The sequence below is a fragment of the Dipodomys spectabilis genome, unplaced genomic scaffold, assembly GCF_019054845.1.
Source record: "Dipodomys spectabilis isolate Male_0828 unplaced genomic scaffold, ASM1905484v1 ptg000096l, whole genome shotgun sequence".
NCBI classification, from domain to species: Eukaryota; Metazoa; Chordata; class Mammalia; order Rodentia; family Heteromyidae; genus Dipodomys; species Dipodomys spectabilis.
Window position 1 is genome coordinate 22,524,910 of NW_024870773.1, and position 24,442 is coordinate 22,549,351.

General features: G+C 40.0%; 1 protein-coding gene across 2 annotated transcripts; it reads right to left on the reverse strand.

Moving 5' to 3' along the window:
- Net1 (neuroepithelial cell transforming 1) lies at positions 1 to 24,442 on the reverse strand. 2 transcript variants are annotated; one of them, XM_042686112.1, is made up of 12 exons: positions 24,306 to 24,442; positions 18,321 to 18,387; positions 16,992 to 17,051; positions 6,078 to 6,185; positions 5,513 to 5,680; positions 5,093 to 5,155; positions 4,713 to 4,809; positions 4,461 to 4,537; positions 3,542 to 3,799; positions 2,693 to 2,863; positions 1,637 to 1,823; positions 1 to 1,055 (listed from the first exon to the last, which is right to left on the reverse strand). In XM_042686112.1, exons 1-12 carry the CDS (start codon positions 24,425 to 24,427, stop codon positions 649 to 651), a joined length of 1,785 nt encoding a protein of 594 aa, XP_042542046.1. In that variant the 5' UTR covers positions 24,428 to 24,442; the 3' UTR covers positions 1 to 648. The 2 variants fall into 2 exon arrangements, with proteins under 2 accessions (XP_042542046.1, XP_042542047.1); XM_042686113.1 differs by lacking the exons at positions 16,992 to 17,051; positions 18,321 to 18,387; positions 24,306 to 24,442 and adding an exon at positions 10,423 to 10,668 and having other exon boundaries at positions 2 to 1,055.

Sequence of the window (24,442 nt, forward strand, 5' to 3'; positions counted from 1 at the left end):
AAACTAGTTTACAATAAAAAATTAAATAATTGGCAGGATAAATGAATGAAAAATGAGGAATGAATGTGCAGTGAAAAATGAAAGCATTCCAGTTGATAACAAAAATATAAAAGTTTTATGGGCTGTTTTGTAAGGGAGCTTAGCTTCAATGTACAATTTGAAATATTTCAAATGTATTCTGTGTAGATTTTAGGTGCCAATGTCAAAATTTCAATTCAAACTTGTATATTCAAGATCACCAGCAGAACTCTATTATTTGCAAAATTCTAAGTGTTGATGGATAGTCTCATGATGAGTCCAGAATTAGGAGATAACCCATTTGATTTAATTTAAAAATACCAATCTTTCTTTCATGTTCTTAATAATCTAAGAAAATATCTTTAAAAAAGGTTAATCCCCCCCTGCAATTTTAACAGTAATCTGTGCATTGTTAGCTGCCATTAAAAAAAAAAAAAAACCAAAACACATAAAAAACAAAAATCCCCAGTAAACCCCACAAAACAAAACAAAACAAAACAAAAATATCCCAACCCCAATCCATGAACATGTTACAGCTGGTACAAAGTAACCCTACAATGCTCCCACTGCAAGAGAAATCTGTACACATTTATAAATAAACAGTCTTTCCGCCAGGGAATACAGTTTCCTTTACACCAAAGTCTCTTTCCGTTTGCCACCTGTCTGGGCTTTGTCCCTGGCGCGGCGGAACCCAGGCTGGGTGCGGTGTGCCTTGACACGCTTAGAGCCACTTGCTGCCTGCACGCTGGAGCCACATTCCAGTTTGCTTTCCTCCCCTTCTGCCTGCATCACACCAGGAACCACAGATGCCCTTCTCTGGGCTCCCAGGTTCCCGGCAGAAGGGTTGTTCTCCTCACACTCCTCATGGAGCTCCGGCAAGCCCTCCAGCTCTGGCGAAGTGGCAGCATGCTGGAAAGGGGCGATGGCAGTGCGGATGCAGTTGAACCATTGTTGCTTATGGAACACGTCATTGGCCTGGAGAGTGTATGACTGGCCAGGAGAGGGGTCTTGGAAGCGAACTCTGAAGATGTTTTTAGCTGGAAAGATAAAAATAGAAAAAAAAGAAAAAGAAAATCACATTTCAGAGAGTTGATTCTGAGGAGTGGCCATAGAATCTTAGCACCATTGCTGGTACTTATGGATGATGCAGCTTGCCACTGTTAAGAGTCGCCATAGGGTGGGGAGGATTGGGTGAGGGGGATGGGGGGGGGGAGGCTGGGAAGGGATGGGAAGGGGAAACAAAGGAGGAGAAGGCTACAATGCTTGATAAGAAATGTACTCATTATCTTGCCCATGTAATTGTAACCCCTCTGTACAGTATTTTCACAATAAAAAATAAATAAAAATTAAAAAAAAAAAGTCGCCATAGGAAGCGTTTCTTTGGAAAATCCTTAAGGGGTAACCCTAAATCCACTAGGTTCATTTGTTTCTTTTTGTTTGTTTGTTTGTCTCAGGGCTTTAACTCAGAGCCTGTGTGCTGTCCCTGAGCTTCTTTTGCTCTAGGCTAGCGCTCTACCACTTGAGCCACAGCACCACTTCCAGCTTTTTATGATTCATTGGTGATAAAAATGTTGTAGACTTTCCTGCTTGGACTGTCATTTATGTTTCTTTAAACTACCTTTATCTGAGTTGCCAAAGGCCCCTCGGAAGGAACCGCCCATGCGCACGTCGCCATCTTGCAAGTCTTCCAGTACCAGCTCCCGCACTGGGATTGGCTGTCGGTAAACCTGGTATGAGTGACGCTCATTCCTTGTAACAGGCCGAGTCAAAACCAAGATGTCTTGAAACAGGAAAACATAAAGTTTCTGGAGAAACAGGAAATAAATGCTTTGTTAAAATGGAGCTTTAGGATTTTAAATGAATGACAGGTGCTGTTATAAACTTAACTTGCTATTGTTAATCACATCATTTATTTCTAGAGTATCTCTTAAAATTCTTCATAAAACTGAGTTAAAACACATGGCACAAAACCTCTTAGATGAAACTCGACTTGAAACACCATACACCTCAGTTTTCCATAAAATAGGGGTTAAAAATGCATACCAATAGTGTTAAAGGTTCTATTTTCATCACACAAATTTAAGCCTTTAGAACAATTGGGCCTTGTGATGGAAGCCTGAGGTATCTGATTCAAATTAAAAAAATTGCCATTCCTTGATTAGACTTAATTTTAGCAGATACTTTGAAATTCCGTCTGCTGTAGAAATGTGTTAAGTAGTGTTGAAAATAAATCAAGCTTTTTCTTTAAAGACAGGGTCTCACTATGTAGACTGGGCTGGCCTGGAACTCATGGTGCTCATGCCTTAGCCTCTAAAGTGCTGGGATTAGAGGTGTGCCCCAGCATGCTCGGCAGGATACACTTTTCTATTAAACATTATGGAACTTAAGACAGTAATTTCTAGCCACAGAAGCTGACTTAATGCTTTAAACTGGGAAACAAAAGTTTTTTTAATTTGTGGAGACACTGAAGTCATGGTATTTCTTCCACAACTACATAAACCAAAGTTTTACTTGATCAAAGCTGGTAACATAATCAGTAATCTTTCATTATGTTCTCTCACGATGCTATGAGTTTATTTTGACAAACCCGCCTAAACAATTGTATTAAACATTTTAAGCAGGGAAGAGGAGGAAAGTACTGGCTTACTTCCTGCAAGCATGAAAATGCACTCACATGTCCATTTTTATTCTTCAGCTCCCCATGGCACAAGAGCACCTTACTTGCTTCGATCCTAGGGTCTTTCTGCTTCTCATCCAGATACTCCAGCTTGTCGATGTAATACTGACACTCAGATTCACCTTTCTTCAAGTTGATATCAGAGAGAACACCTTGTATTATCAATACCTAAAAACAATCACAATACTGATGGAGCAACTTTAGCACATTAACCCATCTAGCTTTCTCCCATAAAGTAACAGGACAAAACTTCAAGTGAAAGCCTGAAGGAACTCTAGAAACCAATGCCTACAAGACCTTCCTTTTACAGATGAAGATGTACCCCAGCAAAACTGGGCGAGTAGTCAAAAGTCACCTGCTACTCAGTGAAAAAGACCAGTTAAAAGTCCCTTAAGATATGTATACATAGCTGGGTGCCAGTGGCTCATGCCTATAATCCTAGCTACTCAGGAGGCTGAGATCTGAGGATCATAGTTCAAAAAGCCAGCCTGAGCAGGAAACTCTGCGAAACTCTTATCTCCAATAAAACCATCAGAAAACTGAAGTGGTGCTGTAGCTCAAGTGGTAGAGTGCTAGCCTTGAGCTGAAGAGCTGAGGGACAGCGCCCAGGCCCAGAGTTCAGGCCCCACAACAAAACAAAACAAAACAAAGAGATATGTATACACACATACACACTCACACACACATGCATGCGTGCACACACATGCTAATGTGTGGTGGCTACTTAAAAAAAACAAAACAATGCTGATTAATATATGCAAGACATGAGACTATCATTCTATACTTTTCTAAGGGCAATGTATTGTTTAAATTTGAAAAATGAGACTCATTTATTGGACTACTTACTGCCTCCTCCAGAAGCTGAACATCAGTGTGATCTTTGGGAGTGTGTCTAAGAATTTCTTTTAACAGTAAAGGGTACTTGACTAGGCGACTTCGAGGGATATCTAGGAAACTCCAAAGATCTAGTTTTCGACTGAAGGGAGACTCAAGACATCGCTGGAGGAAGTCTTGAACTCTTGGATCCTGTTTCTTTTGATCAAGAAGAGCTTTGGCTGCCAGCTGGTTGCTACAGTAGCCTCTGTAAGCATTCAAGCCTGGTAACTAAAGAGTGATCAAAGAGAAAGTGTCACACATTTTTGTTATGACCAGAAGTATGAATAAACACAGGGATAAAACTACAGTGGGGCTATACTTGAGTTTTCACAAGCTGTGGACACTTTCCACAGATGGCACTGGGACAACAGTGCAATGCTTTTTTTTTAAGTTCCCTAATTGGACTGAATTCAGTTAGAGAGCTATGCATTCTTCTTCCTCCGTCTCACTCAGGTGCTACTCATTTGTGTTCCTAGGCCACCCGAGGGACTTTGACTACATTTATCACTAACCAACCCTAACTCTGGCTGTAAATGCCCAGTCTGTCTCTCATTTCTAGGTCCCCAGGAACCATTGCTTGGACAGAGCCCTGCACGTGGGAGGCACAGCAGAACGCAACCCATAACTAGCAGTATATGTGGGGGTTCTGTCCAAGCAGAAACACAGCTGCAAACGAACCTGTGACTCAAATGAAACTGTACAGGTCATAAAATTTTTTCTTTTCTTAAGACTATTACTTATAAATCTAATTGATTTAAATTAAATCTAGTTGATTTAATGCCTTAGTGTTCGAAGAATCAAATTAGGGAATCAAATGGATCTGATATCCATTAGAAATCACAATATGGCAAGTCTTTAAACTATTAACTTGAGCCAGCCTGCTACGTACCCAGTTCACAAGGATGTGGCCAATCTGCTCCACTGTCCCGTCAGGCTTGGTTGCTTCTCCTATTCTTGCCAACAAATCTGAAGTGTAAAAACATCAGACAGATCAATAATATGTTTATTTAAGGAAATAGGTCAGCACTATATTATTGGTATATATTATTAGTATTTAATTTTTGTCTTCTAATTGAATATATTGAAAATTAGTTGTGTTAGTGCTGTTCAGGTATGAATGAAAATGAAGACCATATCTAACCTTCATGCAGAGGTATATAAGCATCCAGATCACCAAATATGTGCGTGAGTTCCTCTTCTGACATGATAGACAACTTTAACATGGGGTCATGGTAGGCCTATCAGAGGGGGAGACACGTGTCACACAAGATTGAGCAAAGAAAACGCACTTGAGTGTACCCGACACACTATAGCTACATGGACTTTATCCAAGAAAGTGTTTGTAAATCTCCTAAAGACTCTCTTAACGAATACTCATTTGAAGAGAAGTACATAAAACATCACCTACAATATGTATTTACCAGTAGGTAATTTTTACTTTCCTTCTTCTGAAGGTTAACCGTAGCCTCTAGAATTTATTTTTAAGAATTAGGACAAGATTAAAAAAAAGTGATTACTGACCTTTCTTGCAAGCTTGAGGTCCTCAATTAAATCCTGTTCACCTCGAGACATTTCATATATTGCCTACAAAACATAGAGCAAACATCAGAGGCCATTCCTTCCTCTGAGGAAAGAAAATCATTTAATTGATATTTACACTGTTTAACCGATGTTTTATACAGGTCTTTATTTAAGTGCTTTGCTCTGAAAACTATAATTCAGGATGGAATGTGAAATAAGGGGTTGCCATGTTTTATAATTTTAACCACCAGCTATGTAATTTATGACCACCACCCGTCACAAAGTGTTGTTCTCACCATGTGGCCTGGGTGGCTGCTCAAACACAAATTTGCTATAGACCATAAGTTTGCTGTTCGGGCAAATCACACATTTCAAAAAGGGGTCTTTATGACTATGGTTCTGGTTTGTATGCCAATGTACCTCCTGACGTTTGATTTCTCTGGCGGTTAAAGATTCCTTCATGGTGATGTCTAACATCTCTGACCACAGCACACTGCTTCTTCTCTTGGTAGGTGTGGGGACTGTTGACCTGCTGAATGGCTTCTGGGCAGAGGCTGGGGATCGGTGCTCGCCTCGAAGGGTAAATGACTAGAGGAGGGAACCAGAAGAAAAATGAGATTTACAGGCTACAGTAATTATTGTTTCTTTTTAGAAAATGTTAACAAAGGCAAATTAAAAACACAATTTTGAGAGTTTCTTAGTGCATAAAGCAACAATTTAAGTAACAATCTATCATTTAAATGTAACATTTAAATGTAACAAAAATTTACTTTTTGGAAATAAAAACAAATATATCTTTGATATAAGAAGCAGATTAGTGAAATCAAACACTATCTTGATAATAATATTCCTTGCCAGTGATTTTCATTAAGAAAACTTATGTTTCAGTATAGAAGGGCAAACATGTTGGTACAGCTCCAAGGAAAACACAACTTTCAGGCTAAGAAGTCACCTGACTACATCTCTCTCCCATTCCTCTTTTTACCTGTATTGTTTGGCCAAAACGTCTGACAGCTCCATTTCTTACAGGAGAGATTAAGTTTGCCAAGGATGTGACCCGAGCTAGAGGTCGAACTCTTTTATTGCTTGGCTCCTGTAAAAACAAAAACCAATTACACTAAATGTGTGCTTAGGTGCAAGGATTTCATACAAGCCTGGACAAAGTTAAGCCCTCTTACAAAACAACATTTGTATGTTGTAAGATAAAGAAAAAAGGAACTCTGGAAATGATTGCTGTTTTTCCCTGTTAAAGTAGAACATGACTGAATAACAGGAACTTACAATTTCATTCTTAACTATTTTAGTTAAGTATAACCTTAAAATAAACATGGGTCAAAAAGTGTTGAAGCCAAGCAGGGACATAGTTAAAGAACTCCCAGGCTTAGTTTTTCTACCTGTCAAATATGGCTAATGATCAGAATGTCTCTTTTAAGTCTGTGAATTTTACACAAGTAAAGAGTGCAGAACAGTGTCTGCTCCACAGCAAGTTTTAGTAATGTGACTTTTCTTAGAATATTTCCACTCTTTACATAAACACAGAGCTTTCTAAATATTCACTCTCATACTTTACATAAACACAGAGCTTTCTAAATATTCACTCTCATACTTTACTAACTTAGGGGAAAAAATATAACAACTTCAGAAGAAATAGCTATTACTGCTTTTAAGATACAGTGTAGCAAACATGCCTCAAGCATCTTTAAAACTTGACAAAAATTTTATTATTCTAATTTTACTTCTAGTTATATGGAGGCATGTCATTAGGTGAGTCATATTTATTGAATAAAGAATGACAAGTCATACATCTATTCCTTATACTTCTAATGGAGTATAATCATTGGAATTTTGTGCCTTTGAAACAAGACTATGGCATGTCATAATTAATTTGATGAGAATTTAGGATATATATTCTTAAATTTTATAATTACTTTAATTATTTTAAAAACCATCAAGGAATTTGAACTACTGAAGAGATTTTTGCAGGCAAGCAAGGAAAATTCACAAGTTTGATGGCTTTACTAGGTCAAAATTGTATGCTCCCCACCCCTCAATTAACTTCAAAGTAAAACTGACTGTAAGGCTTCTAATGTGTAAACACTAAACAAGCTGAAGATGAAGGTCTGAGGCGGTGAAGCAGCACAAGCCACGAGCAGAGGACATGTGTGAATGCCTTCACCACACGTCTGTGAGCACTGAGTGACACATGCGTGTGCAGGGGCCAGCACAAGACATTCCTTTCCGTTTAGTAAAGACAGTACAAAGGGGCTCCTATTTGAATGGAGATAGAATTACCTCACAAAGCAAGGCAGGCCAATGTTACCCAGATGCAGTTGTCAGAAAGTTCTGCTCTGCTCTTTGGAAGCAGAGGTTAGCCTGCCTCCTTGTTTAAAGCATAACCCATTTGGCTTCCCAGAAATCATAAAATACTTCATTTCAACTTAAGAACTTTTAAAAAGGTGCTTTTGTTGAATTTGAAAGGAGAAATTAGTTTAGCTAGGAGGAAAGGATTTTTTGGGTAGTATCTATCAGCTGCAATCAAATGAATGACAAAATTCTTATCTTTATAGGATTAAATTTCCCATTAATTCAAAATTTTGATATTTAAAATGAAAGCTATGAATTTGCATATTAAAGCATGTCTATGAAACAATACAGATTTTGTTTATGCAGTTTCTTTATATAGTTTTTTTTTTTTTGTCGGTCGTGGGGCTTGAACTCTGGGCCTGGGTGTATGCAGTTTCTTTAAGGTGACATATTAGACTAAGCAGTATTTCGTGATTCAGAAGTTCCACAATTCTTCAAAAGTAACTAGAGTCTCACTTCTCCCACAGGACATGTAATTCTTCAGTTTAGCAACTCTACAGTACATGGTAAAAGAGTCAGGAAATGAGTGTGAGAAGGAAGATTGAGGATACCTCTGCAGTTCCTGCCACATGCTTTTTAGGGTCTCTGATAACATTCCTGCAGACGACACAGATATTATACATCTAATCCATCTGTGTGTCTATATCTAGACACTGCTTAAAAGCCTGTGTTTTTTTAAAAATGAAAAAAATGAATAATTTTAAAATCATAATTAGGAAATGTAAAGGCATAACATTGAAAATGCATGCAAATAGTACTTGAAACGAAATTCAGAAAATTCTTGTGGAAAAAAAAAAATCGAGTATTCCATGAGTCACCTAAAAGGAAGGAAGAAAAATATGTCTCCTGGATTACAGATCAGAATTTGGATTACATGAGTTACAATCAAAAGTTGTTCTTCTTTACAGGTCCAGGTGAACCACTTTAATGATCTGAATTTAGTTATTAGAACATAAACATCTGCCTTATAGACTTATTTCTAAGACACTGTTTTCAAAGAATTGGTATAATAGTTAGATCTCTCTTCCCAATAGACTGCACTGTTCTGGTATCTGGAGATGAGGAAAGAGAAGAGGAAGAGGAATATGCATATCAAATTACCACCCAAAGTGAGGTTCAGAGATGGTGTTATTCCATTTGTTTTGGAGTGCTGGAAGCCTGATGTAGTGAATATAAGAAGCTTAAAAAAGAAAGACATGGATACAGAAACTATACCCTCTGTCCAAAAGACAACCTAAAAACTGTGGGGATAACAAAAAATCTGCAAAGTTCACACACACAATGAGTTTTCTGCAGTTGACTTCAGTCAGCCTTTTACGGGCTAAAGTTCACTTGGAGGAGGAAAAAACCCAATGCTCCCAATATAAGTTGGTGTTGTTTTCTCAGGTTAATTTTTAGTCAGGCTATCTAGTTTAATCAGTCACATGTATTATTACATGAAATCTGCCTTGATATCAAGCCTTTGTTTAGTAAATTTTCACCCTCCATTTAAAGTAAAACCTTATACCTTAAAACATTTTCCAGATATTCATAAAAAAATTGTAAAGACTGAAGTCTTTGTATTGGGATGTACCTTGTATATAAACATAATAACATGGAAAAATTTTGTTGTCAGTTTTGCTTTGTGTAAAAAGTTTTGTTTTTCTAATGATGCCACTTGGGAGTGCATATTTGAGGGGGTCTCTTCTATATTGAACAAAGTCAAGAAACTTCATTAAAAAAAAAAGTCAGCATGTGTTTTGTTATTTTTCTCCACTTTGTATTACTAAATAATCTCTCCTGTGTGGCAAAAAGTTTAAAATCAGAAGAATAAAGTTGTTTTAAAAAGAAAAAATGATCACATGTGACTTCGTCCCTTTCTACTTGGGGAGGGGAGAAGACACTTAAAATGTTTAGGATATATTGCTAGTTCTAAAACCCAGACAACACTGTTGATGTTCTTAATCTTGGAAATAAAGGTATGCCTCCAAACATGACCCAATCTTTTTTTTTTAATTTCAATTACTATTGGATTTATTTTTATATGTTTTTTATTATAAAAATACTGTACAGAAGGATGACCCATTCTGATACTAGCCTTTCTTGGCTAGTTCTTGATGTCCAAAAAATGACTAATTTCTAGTATTTGTGCTGATGACTGTGTCAAGTGTTCTACTCAAAGAAAATGCTTATAAAATTTGAAGAGTATGTAAGCAAAAACAAAACAACAGAAAACAAAGCTCAAAAGCAAACAACACCGAATAAAAATCCACCTTCGAAACTTTAACTACTAAAAGGTATATGTACATGCATAACAAACAGACGTGTTGAGGTATACATTACATATTTAAAAGGTACAATTATTAGTTTTGACACATCTTTAGCCAGAGCTACCACTACAATCAAGAGATGTGAAGAGCCCACATTGCAATATGTGTGGTATACATGGAATGATCAACTACTAAGTTGTTTAAAACTTCATATAGACTTTAAAAAGCCAAAATGACTTCAGATAACAAAAGCCAAAGCGGGTAGAATTTCAGTGTAGCACTGGCTTAAATGTTTTAGCACACCCTTGCTAGCTTAAGGAAAGTGGCACACTGTGAATTTATGTAAAAGAAAAATAAGCAAGCGCTCAGGCCGGGCTTGACTTGCAATCTGTTCACTAGCATTAACTTGGCGGAAAAGGTTCTTGTTTTTCCTCTTAAAGCAGCACCTACGACTTGACTATACAAATTCAAGTTTAACAAGCACAACTACGTTACGGTGGAAAGCATGAAGTTAGGCGGAGACACAAAACGCATTTAGAGTCCGTCTTTCAGTGTGGAAGGAAGCTGCGCGCTCCCGGGCCGCGATACAGGCACCTATTCACATACGCTCGGCCCGCGGTCCGACGGTTCCCAGCACGCACCAGGAGCCGGCCCTGCGCGGCGCGCCGGGGCACGGCCGGGGCGCTCAGGCGCCGGGCGCCCGAGCCCGCGTCTTACCTCCTGCTCTCGGAAGGACTGGTTGTTCACGTCTAGGACTCGAATGGTCCGTTTAATCGGCAGGAGACCTCCGATCTCATCGTGCGCCACCATGCTTCACCGCGGGGCCTCCAACCCTCGGAGCTGAGCACACGTGAGTCAGCCCCGCAGGAAGCGCGGTCGGGGCCCCGGCTTTTCTTCGGGGAGCTGGGCCGCGCGCCGCAACCCTGCGCCCATGCCTCCTGCCCAGACCAGACGGCTGCCTCTGCCGAGCCCGGGAACCAGCTGGGGCCTCAGGCCGGGCCCGCCCCTCACCGCCCCTGGGCGGGGCCTCCCCACGTGACCGGCTCACCGCACACCTCGGCCGGTCGGCCCCCGGCCGCCTCCGGCCCGGCCACGTGCTCCCCTGGGGAAAGCGGCTCCTGCGCTCTGGCTCCAGGCTTCCTGGACAGGCTTTCCCCTTTCTCTGACTGAAGTGTAGCCATACCAAGAGGGAAGGGGCGTGTCGTTATCTCCCGCTCGGCGGAGGGTCTAAGAGCCCAGTGAGGGTCGACATAAACACCGAATAGAACAGCCGTGCCAGCGGGACGCGGGAGACCCGGGTGCCATTTAACACCCAAGATCTGAGGTCCAACGGCGGCAGACCACGGCAGAAATCACCCAAAGGACAGCACCGCGCATGCGCACCCACCCTCCCAGGACACGAGAGCCAGGCCAGCCCTAACCCTAGCTCCGGCGGGGAGGAGATCCGAGGACCAGGGTTCAAAGCCCGCCGGGCAGGGAAGTCCGTGAGCCGCTCATCTCAGCTTAACCACCCAAACGCCGAAGTGGAGCTATGGCTCAAGTGGTAGCACAGTAGCCTTGAGCACAAAAGCTCAGGGACAGCGCCCAGGTCCCGAGTTCAAGTCCCAGGTCTGGCACAACACAACACAATCCACAAAACCCAACCAGGGGGTAAAAAACAGAAGGCAAATTTAAGGTCCTACTCTATGCCCGCCATCGTACCACCTCTGTGAAGTAGGTGGTATCACCTGTTTAAGATGGAGGAAACGGAGGCAGCACCGATCCAAAGATTCTGCTTCACCCGTGGCCCATGGGAGATAGGAATTCGGTGGGTTCCATGAATCTTCAGAGAGGAAGGCACACACAAAGCCTTCCCAGGACGTGGCGCTAGGGCTCAAAGGCGCAGAGCTAGCCTTGAGTGGAAACACCCAGCGACAGCACCAAGGCCCTCAGGTCAAGCCCCACGCCGAAAAAAGGCAAGAGAGCCTCTAGCATATTTTCTGACATAGTCATATGCTCAGTAAGTATGAGCTAAAATTCAGTGCTTTAATAGTAAAGCGAGGTTTAAAATCTAAAGCTTCTGAAGTCCTACATCAATGTTCACTAATTAACACTATTTTATTTAATTAAAAGCACAAAACCATAAAAAGCCCCCACAAAACATTAAGTCTAGCTAACTTACAGCCTTTATACAAGGTGCAGAGTGGGCGAAAAAGACAGTATATTCAGTTGTTTATGTTAAATAAGAGGTCTTAGTTCAAACAATAGGTAGTACTTTACTTATCAAGTTATTAATAGCAACTGCTCACACAACTTCCAACAATGGCACAGCAGGGGTACAGGTTGGTATCTTTTCCTTATGTAGAAAAGTCTAAGTTTATAAACTTAAAAACTTACTGAGGTATTTAAAAATAACAGTGCAGTATGATTACAGGATCAACTTTTTGATAAAAATCTGACTTCCAAAGAAAGATTACTTATAGTTCTTTTGTTCTGCTTCTAAAATATGGAAGAGGTAAGCAGAAAGAAAACTTTGCTTTTGAATACATTAAAAGGACTCTTTCTACAGAAAAAGGACTTAAGCTATACTTGCCTTTTTTCCTTTTGATGTGGAAAATGGTTTAGAATATAGAAATCTGAGCTTGATAATAATTTCTACTTTTTTCTATGTATAGTTTTCATTTTCTTTTATCTGAAACAGTGACAAGTAGTTGGAAATTAGGCTAGGAAAGCCTTTTGACCAAAGAGGAAACAAAATCTAAGTTCTCTGCTGCCCTCTACAGGGCATATCGTGAAATACAGTGGTCTGCCTGTCCTCAATTTTGTTACTGTAGTAATTTACTAGCCCACAACTACAATACAGGCAGGTAAGTACATAATCTGTAGTAAAAACTGTATCCTATAATCTTTAGCCCTTAGACAGCCTTCAGATTTTGTACAGGAAACTTACTTTATTCATGGATCTACTGCTTGCAGTCTTGAACAAGTGTGCTTAAAAAAAAGTTAAAAGCAATCAAAAGGTATTTCAGCAACTTTTAAATTCTAGTGCACATATCACATGTTCACGTGATATATAGAAGCACTTGGTCCCATGTCACCATCAGTTCTGTTTGTCATGCATTGATGTGCCCTTAATTTTGTGAAAACACCCAGAGCTGGTGTTCTCAAAGCAAGGCAAAATATTCCTAAACCAGAAAAGGACATATAAGGTGCTTAATTTAAGTGATAAAGTAGGTAATTTGTTGAGAGGTGGCATGCCTTTGGTGGAAAGTGGGTGGTGTTATAGGAAAAATAAAGCCAGCATCTGAAGTATTTGATACGAACAGCATAAAACAGGATCTAGTTTTTGGTGAGCAGTATTAATGTGTACAACAGTAATTCTTAAGACAGTAATGTAGCCTACTCTATGTGGTTTCAACTTATGGATGCTAACTGTACAGTACAGTAGTGTTAAGTTTAGAGCATGAACTCTATGTATCTTGATGTATCCTTGGAACTCTGACACAAGCAGTTTACTGTAGTATTAAATTAGACATAGAGTAAAAATCATATATGGCCAGGTAATCATGCCTGTAATCCTAGCTACCAGGAGACAGATCTGAGGATAGTAGTTCAAAGCCAGCTTAGGCTGGAAAGGCTGTGAGACTCTTCTCTCCAATCACCCAAAAATCGAGAAGTGGAGCTGTGGCTCAAGTGGTAGAGCAACAGCCTTGAGCAAAAAAGCTCAGTTTAAGTCCCAGAACTGGTATCCCAAAAAATCATACATGTATGAAAAGATCCCACAGTTCACAATATTTGAGTTTTCCTAAGAAAACCATTCCATTTTAAAACTCTAAAGTTAAAATGACAAATATCTACTGTATATCTCACTAAAAATACGTGAGTTAAAATAGAATTTAAGATCTTACTAAAAAAAGAAGCACTGACTGAAAACCAAACCTTTGAGAAACCAGAGTTCCAAAATATTTAGTAATAAGTTAAAAAAAGCACACATTAAAAAGGCAGGTACATTTGGACTCAATAATTACGAGTGGAATGAGTGATAAATTTAATTTTGGACTTGAGTTTAAAAAAATTACATGGGTTAAAAATGCAAGTGGCTACAGGTTTTGTTAAGAATTTCATTTTGGAAAAGATGAACTCAGAAAAAAATGAGATTAACCATCAGGTTGGCTAAGACATTTGGTATTTTCAAAGCTATAGTTCCTTTTGTGGGGACTATACCAATAGCAAATGAAATGTAGCATCTGTGCCACTGGTGGTGACTTTTTAATCTCAAGTACACAGTATAACAAGTAATTTGCCATATACTGTAAGCTCACTCATTCTTGGCAACAGAATGATGAGGGAATTCCTCTGTGTTTCTGAAATTGAGTTCAGGGGCTCTAAAGCATAGACAGAACACTACTGGGTCCTGAGCCCAGCATCCTTTTTTTCTCAGCCCATTCTGACTTCACTCAAGGTGCCAGCCAGCTTGCTAATGGTGTGGCCTTGCAGCACCTTCCTCAGCTGTACCGTGTGTCGCCTGTCTGCCATCAGTGGTTACTGAATGCTGGTGGATGGAATCTACACACATGTGGCCCTGGACTGGGACAAATGACCTAAAGCCACAGTTACTTAATGATGCACAGATCTAATCCAGGTTGGCAATCTTGCAGGTTATACGTTTTTAAGAACTGGTCCACTTTAATTAGGTTGGTGAGTAATTGTTCACAGTATTATAATTCTTTTACTTTTCATAAAGGTAGTAGCAATAATCCTACTTTCATTTCTCGTTTTAGAAATAAGTCTTTTTTGTAGCCAGTCTACCTAAAGGTTTATTAATCTTGATAATCTTTCAAAAAAGTGTGCTTTGTCTCACTGATTTTCCCTATTTTTTTTCAGTTCCATGTTGTATCACCTGTATTCATTTTCTAGACATCATTTTTCCTTCCCTCTGCTAGCTTTCAGGTTAGACTGCTTTTTCTTTCCTAATACCTTAAAGTATAAAGTTAGTTTGTGTCTCTCTGGCCTTGAACTCATGATTTTTCTGCCTCAGCCTCCTGACTGCTGGAATTAGAGGCTTGTGCCATTATGCCCAACTTCATCTTAAAGTATTTTCTAATTTGCTGTGATTGGTCCTTTGACCACTGGTTGTTTAACAGTGTACATCTAATTGACATATACTTATGAGTTTTTTTCCTGTTGTTTTCTAGTTTCATTTCTCTGCCATCAGAAAAACAGCATGTATGAATTTCAATCTTTTAAAATTTATAAAGACATGGTGGGCCCTGGTAGCTCACTCCTGTAATCCTAGCTACTCAGGAGGCTGAGATTTGAGGATCGCAGTTCAAAGCCAGTCCAGGCAGGAAACTCCATGAGACTCTTATCTCCAATAAGCCACCAGAAAACTGGAAGTAGCACTGTGGCTCAAGTGGTAGAGCACTAGCCTTGAGCTGTAGAGCTGAGGGATAGCGCCCAGGCCCTGAGTTCAAGCCCCATGACCACCACCACCACCAACAAATTTATGAAGACTTGTTTTCTAGTCAAATATATGGCCTATTCTGAGAGAAGGTATATTCTACTATTTCTGGGTAAAGAATTATGTGTAAGTCTTACTTAAGCCTTCTGTTTCCTTACTGATTTGCTGTCTGGTTGCTTATCCCAAAGTTGGAGAAAAAAATTAAACTAATAAAGCATAGGATTGTTAAGAGTATAGAGGGTATGCTTTCAATGGAAAGGAAACTATACATTTGTTAAAACTTCTAGGAAAGCAAATGGGTACTTTTAGCAAAACTGAAACTTTCAACTCAATCATTATACTTCTAACTATCTACATTGGAGATTAAAAAACCAACAAAGGTCCTTTTTATGAACAAGGAGAAAGTACACTGAGGCATTATTTTTACTTTTTGCTGGTAGTAGGATCTGAACTCATGGCCTATACGCACAGGCTGCTTATTTGGCTAATGCTCTATCACTTGAACATTATTTATTTCATTGTTTATGTTTTTAAAGTATACTTTTATTATTATTAAGGGTTGTACAGAGGAGTTACCCTTTCATGTCAGGAAATGAATACATTTCTTTTTTGGACAATGTTACCTCTTCCTTTGCATTCCCAATTTTCCCCTTCCATTCTTGCCCACAAGTTACATAGTTTGTTTTCCACAGTGTATACTGAATAGCATGACTGAGCATTATTTTTAATTTGAAAATATACTAAATGGCCATTCTCAAATGAATAAGTAGATTATGGTATTTTAATACTGCAGAATGCTGTGTAGCAATCAAGAATAATTAGGTTGCCTTACATGTCCCGATAAGATAGCACATGTAGAGTATGATCTGTTAAATGCAGTTATTATATACATTATGTAAAAGTGTATATATATACATGTATATACATATATATACACACTATACACACACACACAAAGATATATACACACAGATACATACACTCTCACAAAGATCTGGACACACACACACACACACACACACACACACACACACACACACACACACACACACACACACACACACACACACACACACACACACACACACACACACACACACACCTGGATTTGTAGGCAACTGGTTGCTTCAGAGGAAAGAGGCAATAAAAGAGGTCTTTTAAAAAGCTGTTGCATGGAAGTAGCACTGTGGCTTAAGCAGCAGAGTGCTCGCCTTGAGCGCAGGGGCAGTGCCCAAGCCTGGAGTTCAAGCCCCACGACTGACAAAAAAAAAAAGCTGTTGCAATATTTTGTAAGGACAATGTATTCATGTATGAAAAATACAAGTATTTAAATAAACAGCAGTCTATGAATAATTCATCTTAAATACTCCAGATATTTCAGTGGTTTCTCTGAGCATTATCAGAATAATGTCTTCTATTTGACTTGTATAGTGTTGACGAAGTCTACTATTTTGTTTGTATTTATCTTTAGCTTGCCTTTGCTTTCACTGTACTGAAGTGCACCAATGTGCTAACAGCATAGAGCACAGCCTCTTTGAGGAACATTGTGGCACTGTCTCTCTTTCCAGTCCCTCTGCTGTCTCTGGTCCTAGTCTATATTATGGCCTTTGCTCTTTAAGCATCTGTGTTTGTGATCACTAGTTACAGGTTAACATAGTTTTAAGGGTATTTCCCCCTTATTCTTTACTAAAAAGTGGAAGAGCAAAAAGAAGGCACTTACGAGCCAAAATTATTTGGTTTTGCACTTTAAAAAAATTCAACAAAGCCTTCTCCTCTCCCAAACCCAGCATTCCTCATTCTTACTGCGCAGAAATAAAATTCTTCTAAAGTATACAGCAGAGCTTACCTTCAGATCAAGGCTGCTAAGGCTTATAACATCATCATCTTTCTCTTTTCGTTTTCTTTTCTACAAAAAAGAACAAAATACATTCAATCCTTTCATATAAATGCATCTGACTCCATCAAAGACTCCATATAACCATAAAAATCAGTTCTAAAAAGTTAAGTTACTTTGACTATCTGCATAAGGAAATTATTTTGATGTGAGATGTTTATAAATTGTCCTTGGAGCCTAATGAGCACCCTAAGTAACTTCTTAATGTGAAGTAATTCCACCCTAGTAAAATTCCACCCTAGAGAAATTTTCAGAATAGAATTCCTATGTAAGTTAAGTCAAGGGCCATATGGACTTGTTTGAGACAAGGTTAAAGTACATCGGTATGGAAATGTAAAATACTCATTTTAAAAAGAATCATATAGATATTATTTATCCTGGGAGGGGTAGGAGGGGTGGTTTACTGGAAAACAATCCTTTTCTCTTAGTCCCAAATAATTAAGATTTGCAGGATTTATCAACTGGAAGACAAATAACTCTGGCTGTAAAGTAGATCTTAGTATTCAGCTCGGTGCCATAAATAATAAAACTGTGTACCTTTCATTTCTGGTTCTTTTTTAAAAACTGTCTTTATTCTATGGAAATTTAACATTGCATTTCTGGTTCTCAATATTCAATAAACTCCCTTATGTATCAATTATCCCACACCTCAAAATAACTTTTCACATCAGCAACAGTGAGAATGACCTTAACCTAAGAACTAACAATGTAATGTAATGTAATAATAGAATGGTTGAAGTATTATTTTTAAATATGGAGGGGAAGCCTGTTTTTCTTATGTTTATTCAACAACACAGACAAGAAAAACAAGTAGTATCCAGATTAGGAAGAGATAGAATGACAGCATTACATTAGACAATATAATTATCTACATTGTATGCCCAACAGAATATTACTAGCAGCTACTGAACTAATTAAAGAGTTAAAGGTAGGAGTTATAACAGGACCCTAAACATTCAAACAGGACCCTAAACATTCATACGGTGAGACCAAAAGTTTCTCAACCTATTCCTAAGTACAGATGACTAAGCTATATATCAGACTAAAAGACAACCAAGGAATCAATTCTATCTAATACCTTGAAAATGAAAACGCAGGTATGCCAGGTACTGGTGGCCTCTAATTCTAATCTGTGAGACTCTTATTTCCAAATAACCAGCAAAAAAGCCAGAAGTAGCACTAGCTTTGAGCCAAAAAGCCAATGATAAAGCCCAGGTCCAGAGTTCAAGCCCCAGGACTCATACCAGAAACAAAACCAAAAAAACCCAAATATGCACTCACCAAACTCAAATCCCAGTGGGGGCCAGGTGTTAAAAATGTGAAGGAACTACCTCTCCGAAGTGGGTATCTGTTAATATAAAATTAAAGTAATAAATACACAGAGTAACTTCAGTATAATTAAGCAATATACAGATAAAAAATCTTTTCCATAGTTTAAAAACCAGGTAAAGTAGCCAGATTATAGTAATTAAGTCTCCTCAGGAAGTGGGATAATACATGAAATAAAGCAGAGCATAGGTTTTGGCCATTTTCAGAACCTTTCCAATGAGAATCTATATAAAATTAATGAACAGATTACTTGAAAAAGCAATTCACCAAACTAAACAATATTTATCTTAGGAACATGTAAACAGATGAGTAAAATGAAATCTATTAGTATAACAGTCTGCATTAATAGGTTAGATAAAAAAACAGCAAGTAAACTTTTTTTTTTTTTAAATTTTATTTTATTTTATTTGAGAACATACTGTACAGAGGGGTTACAATTACATGGGCAGGATAATGCATACATTTCTTACCAAGCATTGCAGCCTCCTCCTTTGTTTACCCTTCACCTCCCCAGCAAGTAAACTTTTAAGGTAAAAAAATTTGATAAAATTTAATATTCATTAAAAAATGGATGTCCTTAAAATCAAGTATGTTATTTGCATCTATGTTGTAATCCCTTCTTTTATTTATTTATTTGGTCAGTCATGGGGCTTGAACTCTGTCCCTCAGCTCTTCAGCTCAAGGCAAGCACTCTACCACTGAAGCCACAGTGCCACTTCTGGTTTTCTGGTGGTTTATTGGAGAAAAAGAGACTCATAGCCTTTCAGCCAGGGCTGGCTTTGAACCACGATCCTCAGATCTCAGCCTCCTGAGTAGCTAGGATTACAGGCATGAGCCGCCAGCGCCCGGCTTTTCTGACTGTTAAATATTATAACTTAATAAAATAAAAATCTTTGAATAATACACTGAGACAAACATCTCAAGTAAGATTAAAATTTGACTGGAGTTTTATTGTTTGAGGATTTTTCCTTTTGTATTTTCTTTACATTCAACATAAAGAAAAAAAGAAGAAAATCTTATGACAAAAATGAAACCTAAACACAAATCTAAACCTAAACACAAACTTAAACACATATTTTATGTGTTTCCATATTTACAAAACATGTAGAAAGTCACAGGACACAGGCTAATATGGGAGACAATTCAAAACTATACTTATTGTTAACCACTTATGAGGTAAAGACATGCAGAACAGAAGTAGAAGAACAGATATTTTTCTCTGTGGAAATAAATGATGAATCACCAAATGAGAAAGGCAAGGACTATTCAAACTTACAAAACTGTATACCTTTCTATCATTTCTGGTTTTTCTTGTTTTTTTTTTTTAATCGTGTTTATTGTATGGAAATTTAACATTGCATTTCTGGTTCTTAATATTCAATAAATTCTCTTATGTATCACTTAATTATCCCATACCTCAAAATAACTTTTCACATCATCAATAGTGAGAATGACCTTAATAGCAAGGGAGTTAGCCATCATCCCCAGCACTCAGGCCAAGATTCAAGACAGGTAGAGGAATGTGAAACGCTATAGTAGATGGAACTGCAGGCTCAGTCAGGACGTGACTGGAGGGTGACCTAGGGGAGCTGCCAGTGAGCTGGCTAAGAGCAGGGATGGGGTGGCAGGCTGCTGGACTGGACAAGGTGCATATCTGACTTTCTCTGCTCGGTTCTAAGAAGGAAGCACAGCAAAATTCACAAGTTGGCAGTTATCAATAAAGTCCTGGCTACTTCAGGCCAATTGTTATTTAGTTCCCTGGGCCAGGCCACAGATCATTTGTAAATCTGGACTCCCATTTTGGCCCTCATAATCTTTGCTCACCATCTGTTTACCAAAAACCACAAGTAAATGGCATTCTTCAAAAATCTAAAAGTGTAAACCAAATGTTAGAGCTTCAGTACTTTTCTAAGTATGAAACAAATTATAAACAAGGAACATAAACCTCAAGTAGTTTCTTGTGTCTGGGCACGCCTCCCCCCCCCCCCCCCCCCAAAAAAAAAGCAAGCAAGCAAGCACTAGGCCATAAGAAGATCTCATGAACTCCAAATGGAAAGTGTGGACCTGATCTTCACTTCTAAATAGGATGGAAGAAGGCAAACTTGTCAGAAGACCAATTAGGAGGCGGCTCCAATACCAATTAGCAAGGTGAATGAGCATACAGAAGCACACTTCTCCAATGGTTAGAGAGCAGCTGTCTAATGACAGAGGGTTCAATGACAAAACTGGCAGGACAGACTGCCTTTTCTTCCCTATCTATACCCATCCAGTTCCCACCAAAGTTCCTGATTCAGGAAAATAAATCCCTACAAACAGAAATCCGAGGTAAATACAGAAAGATCTCAAGATATTCATTTCCCAAAGATCAAAACATAATAAGCACTATATATGATGTTGGTATATGTGGAGGGGAAGGGAAAAAATGAATTGTTAAAACAGGGAAACAGGAGGACCCATTGCAACAATGAGATGTACAAGTCATTATGTCGAAAAATGAACTTTACAACTTTGGGCGGGGAGGCGGGGGAGGATACTAAGGGATGGGATGGGAAACAAAGCAGGAGGCTACAATGCTTGATAAGAAATGGGCTCACTATCTTACCCATGTAATTCTAACCCTCTGTACAGTATTTTCACAATAATGAAAAGAACAAAACAAAACACAATAAGGAGGGGCTGGGAAGGTGGCTCAGTGGTAGGGTGCTTGCCTTGCATGCATGAGGCCCTGGGTTTGATTCCTCAGCACCACATATGCAAAAAGAAAGAAGCTGGAAGTGGCGCTGTGGCTCAAGTGGTAGAGCGTTAGCCTTGAGCTGAAGAGCTGAGGGACAGCGCCCAGGCCCAGAGTTCAGGCCCCAGGACCGGACCCCCCACCCCCCCAAAAAAACAAAACACAATAAGGCTTATTTCTTACAGGGCTCAAAACATATTATTTATCTATTTGCTTATTTATCATTTTAGGATCACTTTAGACAAATAAATCATCTGAAATAAATAATTGGTATCATTTAACAATTCAGAAGTATGTTATGGATGATAAAAATTATGGGGAGGATAAGAATACAAAGATCAATTTTTTTTTTCTTTTGGGTCCAGTCGTGGGGCCTGAACTCTGGACCTGGGCGCTGTCCCTCAGCTCTTCAGCTCAAGGCTAGCGCTCTACCACTTGAGCCACAGTGCCACTTCTGGCTTTTTGCTTATGTGGTGCTGAGGAATCGAACCCAGGGCCTCATGCATGCAAGGCAAGCACTCTACCACTGAGCCACCTTCCCAGCCCCAAAGATCATTTTTTAACTTTTTTTTTGGTTTTCTTGGTAGTTCTGGGGTTTGAACTCAGGGTCTAATACTTGTTAGGTAAACATGCTACCTAAGCGACACCTTTAATAGATGACTCTTTTTAAAACACTGCTCTAAGAAAGTTCTGTTGTATACTACACTGAGCACCAACAGTCAGAATGGGACAGAGAAGTAGCAGTTATGATCTCAGGAGATTTTTTTTCTTAATGTAATACTGATCTACATTAGGAAGTAGTATTTACACTGGCACATTTAACATATCCAGAAAATATTTCTTTTCAGGTATACTTAAAGAGTTGCAAAGCCAAAGTTATTCATTTATTCAGTAGAAATGACAGTGCCGAACTTAGAAAGAACTTGATAAGTCAAAGTTGGAAAGAAAAATAGCTACTAAAAATTTATAAAAGTAAACAGGGAAAGTATTTCCAACTGCATGGTAACTAACTGAACTAACTGCAATCAGCTGTACAGTAATGCTATTTTCCCCCATTTCAATAACAAGTGTCTATTTATTCTGAAAACCATGGAAAAAGGAACTAACTTGTGCCCAGAAATCAAGAGTGATAGTACTGACTGCCAAAAAAATTGTGGAAAGACACACACTTTTTAATGTTTTTTAAAATAGGGATCAGATTAAAAATATAAAAGCTATTTTAAATCCGGTGGGAAAAGTTTTGATTTCATGAGACATTATGATTACAAGTGCCTTTTCCAGAAGACACACTGGGCAGCTTACAAACAGAGGTTAAGGTGGGGAAGACAGAAATGCAAGGGGGCAGGCCTCATCTAGTCATGAATTTGTCAAGCTGGGAATATAGTGGTAGAGGGCCTGACTCATATGAGCAAGAGCTAGTATTTGATACCCAGGACCACAATAATGAATGTAATGATAGTAATTATTTTTCTGTCCATTTGTCGGAATATTTTGTGTCCATATATCCATTTATTAACATTAAATCACAGCATAAAATAAATCAACACAGTATAAATCTTGTGCAGTTGTGTAGTTTATTGTTTTTGTTTAACTCAACTGTGATTTCTCTCTGGCTTCTTAATATACCTCCTTATTACTTAATGTGATTCCAAACTATGTGTTTTACACTAAATTAGCTTTAGTATTAGTAAAAATGTAATTTGAATGGTAAAGCTCCTGTTTAAAACCAGTCATCTTGTTAATTCTTGTTTTAAATTTTGTTAAAAAAAAAAAAAGATAGGGTTTCATTTAGATAGTCCTGGAATTTGTTATGTGGCTTCGAACAGGGGATCCTCCTCCTGCCCCAGCCTCCCTAATGCTGCTTCTCTGTTTAGAACATTGTTTCCTCCAAAAGGCTTGGTGCCTTTTGTCCTTCAGATCTCTGCTCCAGTTTCACTGTCAAGAGACCTTCCTTACCATCATCTCTATTCCTCTCGCTACAACCTTAATTCACTTCATAATGTGACTCCTAACATTTTATGTTTGATTATCGTCCTTTTCCCTAACAAAATTTGTCCCGGAAGATCAAAGGCTTTTATTTTTGTTTACTAGAATTCCCACTATTAGCTGGGTGCTGGTGGCTCATGCCTGTGATCCTGGAAATATACAATAGCATTGCCTATTAGAAGGCAGAGATCTGAAGTTTGAGGTTTAGAGTCAGACTGGGCAGAAAAGTTCATGAGACTCTCATCTCTAATTAATCACCAAAAAGTTGGAAATGGAGCTGTTGTTGCTCAAGTGGTGAAGTGCCACCCTTGAGGAGAGAAAGCCAAGAGCGCGTGAGAGGCAGGCCCCGAATTCAAGCCCCACGAAGAATTCCTACCACTGGCCCGAGGGTAGGCGCTCAACAGTGTTATCCAATGCGTGTAGAAGGGAATTCACACTCCCTCCATTTGAAACTCTCCTGGCCCCATCGCTAGTCTGTCTGTGTCTTCCAGGTTCTCAGTCTCAGAGATGACTTCTTTCTGAGCTTTCTCTAGCTCGTAAATACAGGCGGTAACTAGTACAGAAAAGGTTTCGGGAGGAAAGAGTCAAGCAAGTATTACCTTAAAATCTCAAACCAATCATATCCTTCCCCCCCCCCCCCCCCCAGCAAGGAAGGGGTGGGGAAGCCCGGCTCTTCCAATGGGGGTCGTGAACGCCTTGCTGGGGGAAGTGAGGCATCTTCCCCGTGTTTCCCCGAAGTGGCCGTCCTGGCCGGTCCTGGCAGGACGGGAGTGTGCGCTGGGCACCGGAACCGTTCACCATGGAGCCGCCTGGAGGCGGGCGGAGGGCTGGGTGCGCTCCGGGGGGCTCCCGTCCGCCCACCTTCTCCACGCCCTTCCCACGTCCGCGCGCGGCCACACCGACGGCCCCCCGGGGGGCCGCACCACCCGGCGGGGCGGCCGGGGCCCTGCTCCGGAGCCGCGTTCCCGTCGGGGGTTGGGACGCCGCCGCCATCTGAGCGCACCCCGGGTGGGATGGCGGGGGGGCCTCGGCGGGCCTGCCGGTCCCGCGTGTCCGCCCCGTCCTCGCATTTCGGGGTACCCGCCCCACTGCGTGTGTGAGGGGGGGTGTCAGCTCGGGGCGCTCCGGCCTGTCCGTCACTTCCGGGGCGCCCCCTTCCCCCTCCTGGCCCGCGCCCTGACCTCCGCCCTCTGACCTCCGCCCCCTGACCCCGGACTCACCTCCCCTCCGGCCCCGGCCCGGAGGCGTCCACCGCGGGACCCTCGGCGCCATCCTTAGGGAGTCCGGAGGCCCGGCGGCTTCGCCTCCGCGGCGGCTTCTGAGCCGCCAGCCCTGGCTCCATACCGTGGGGGAGGGG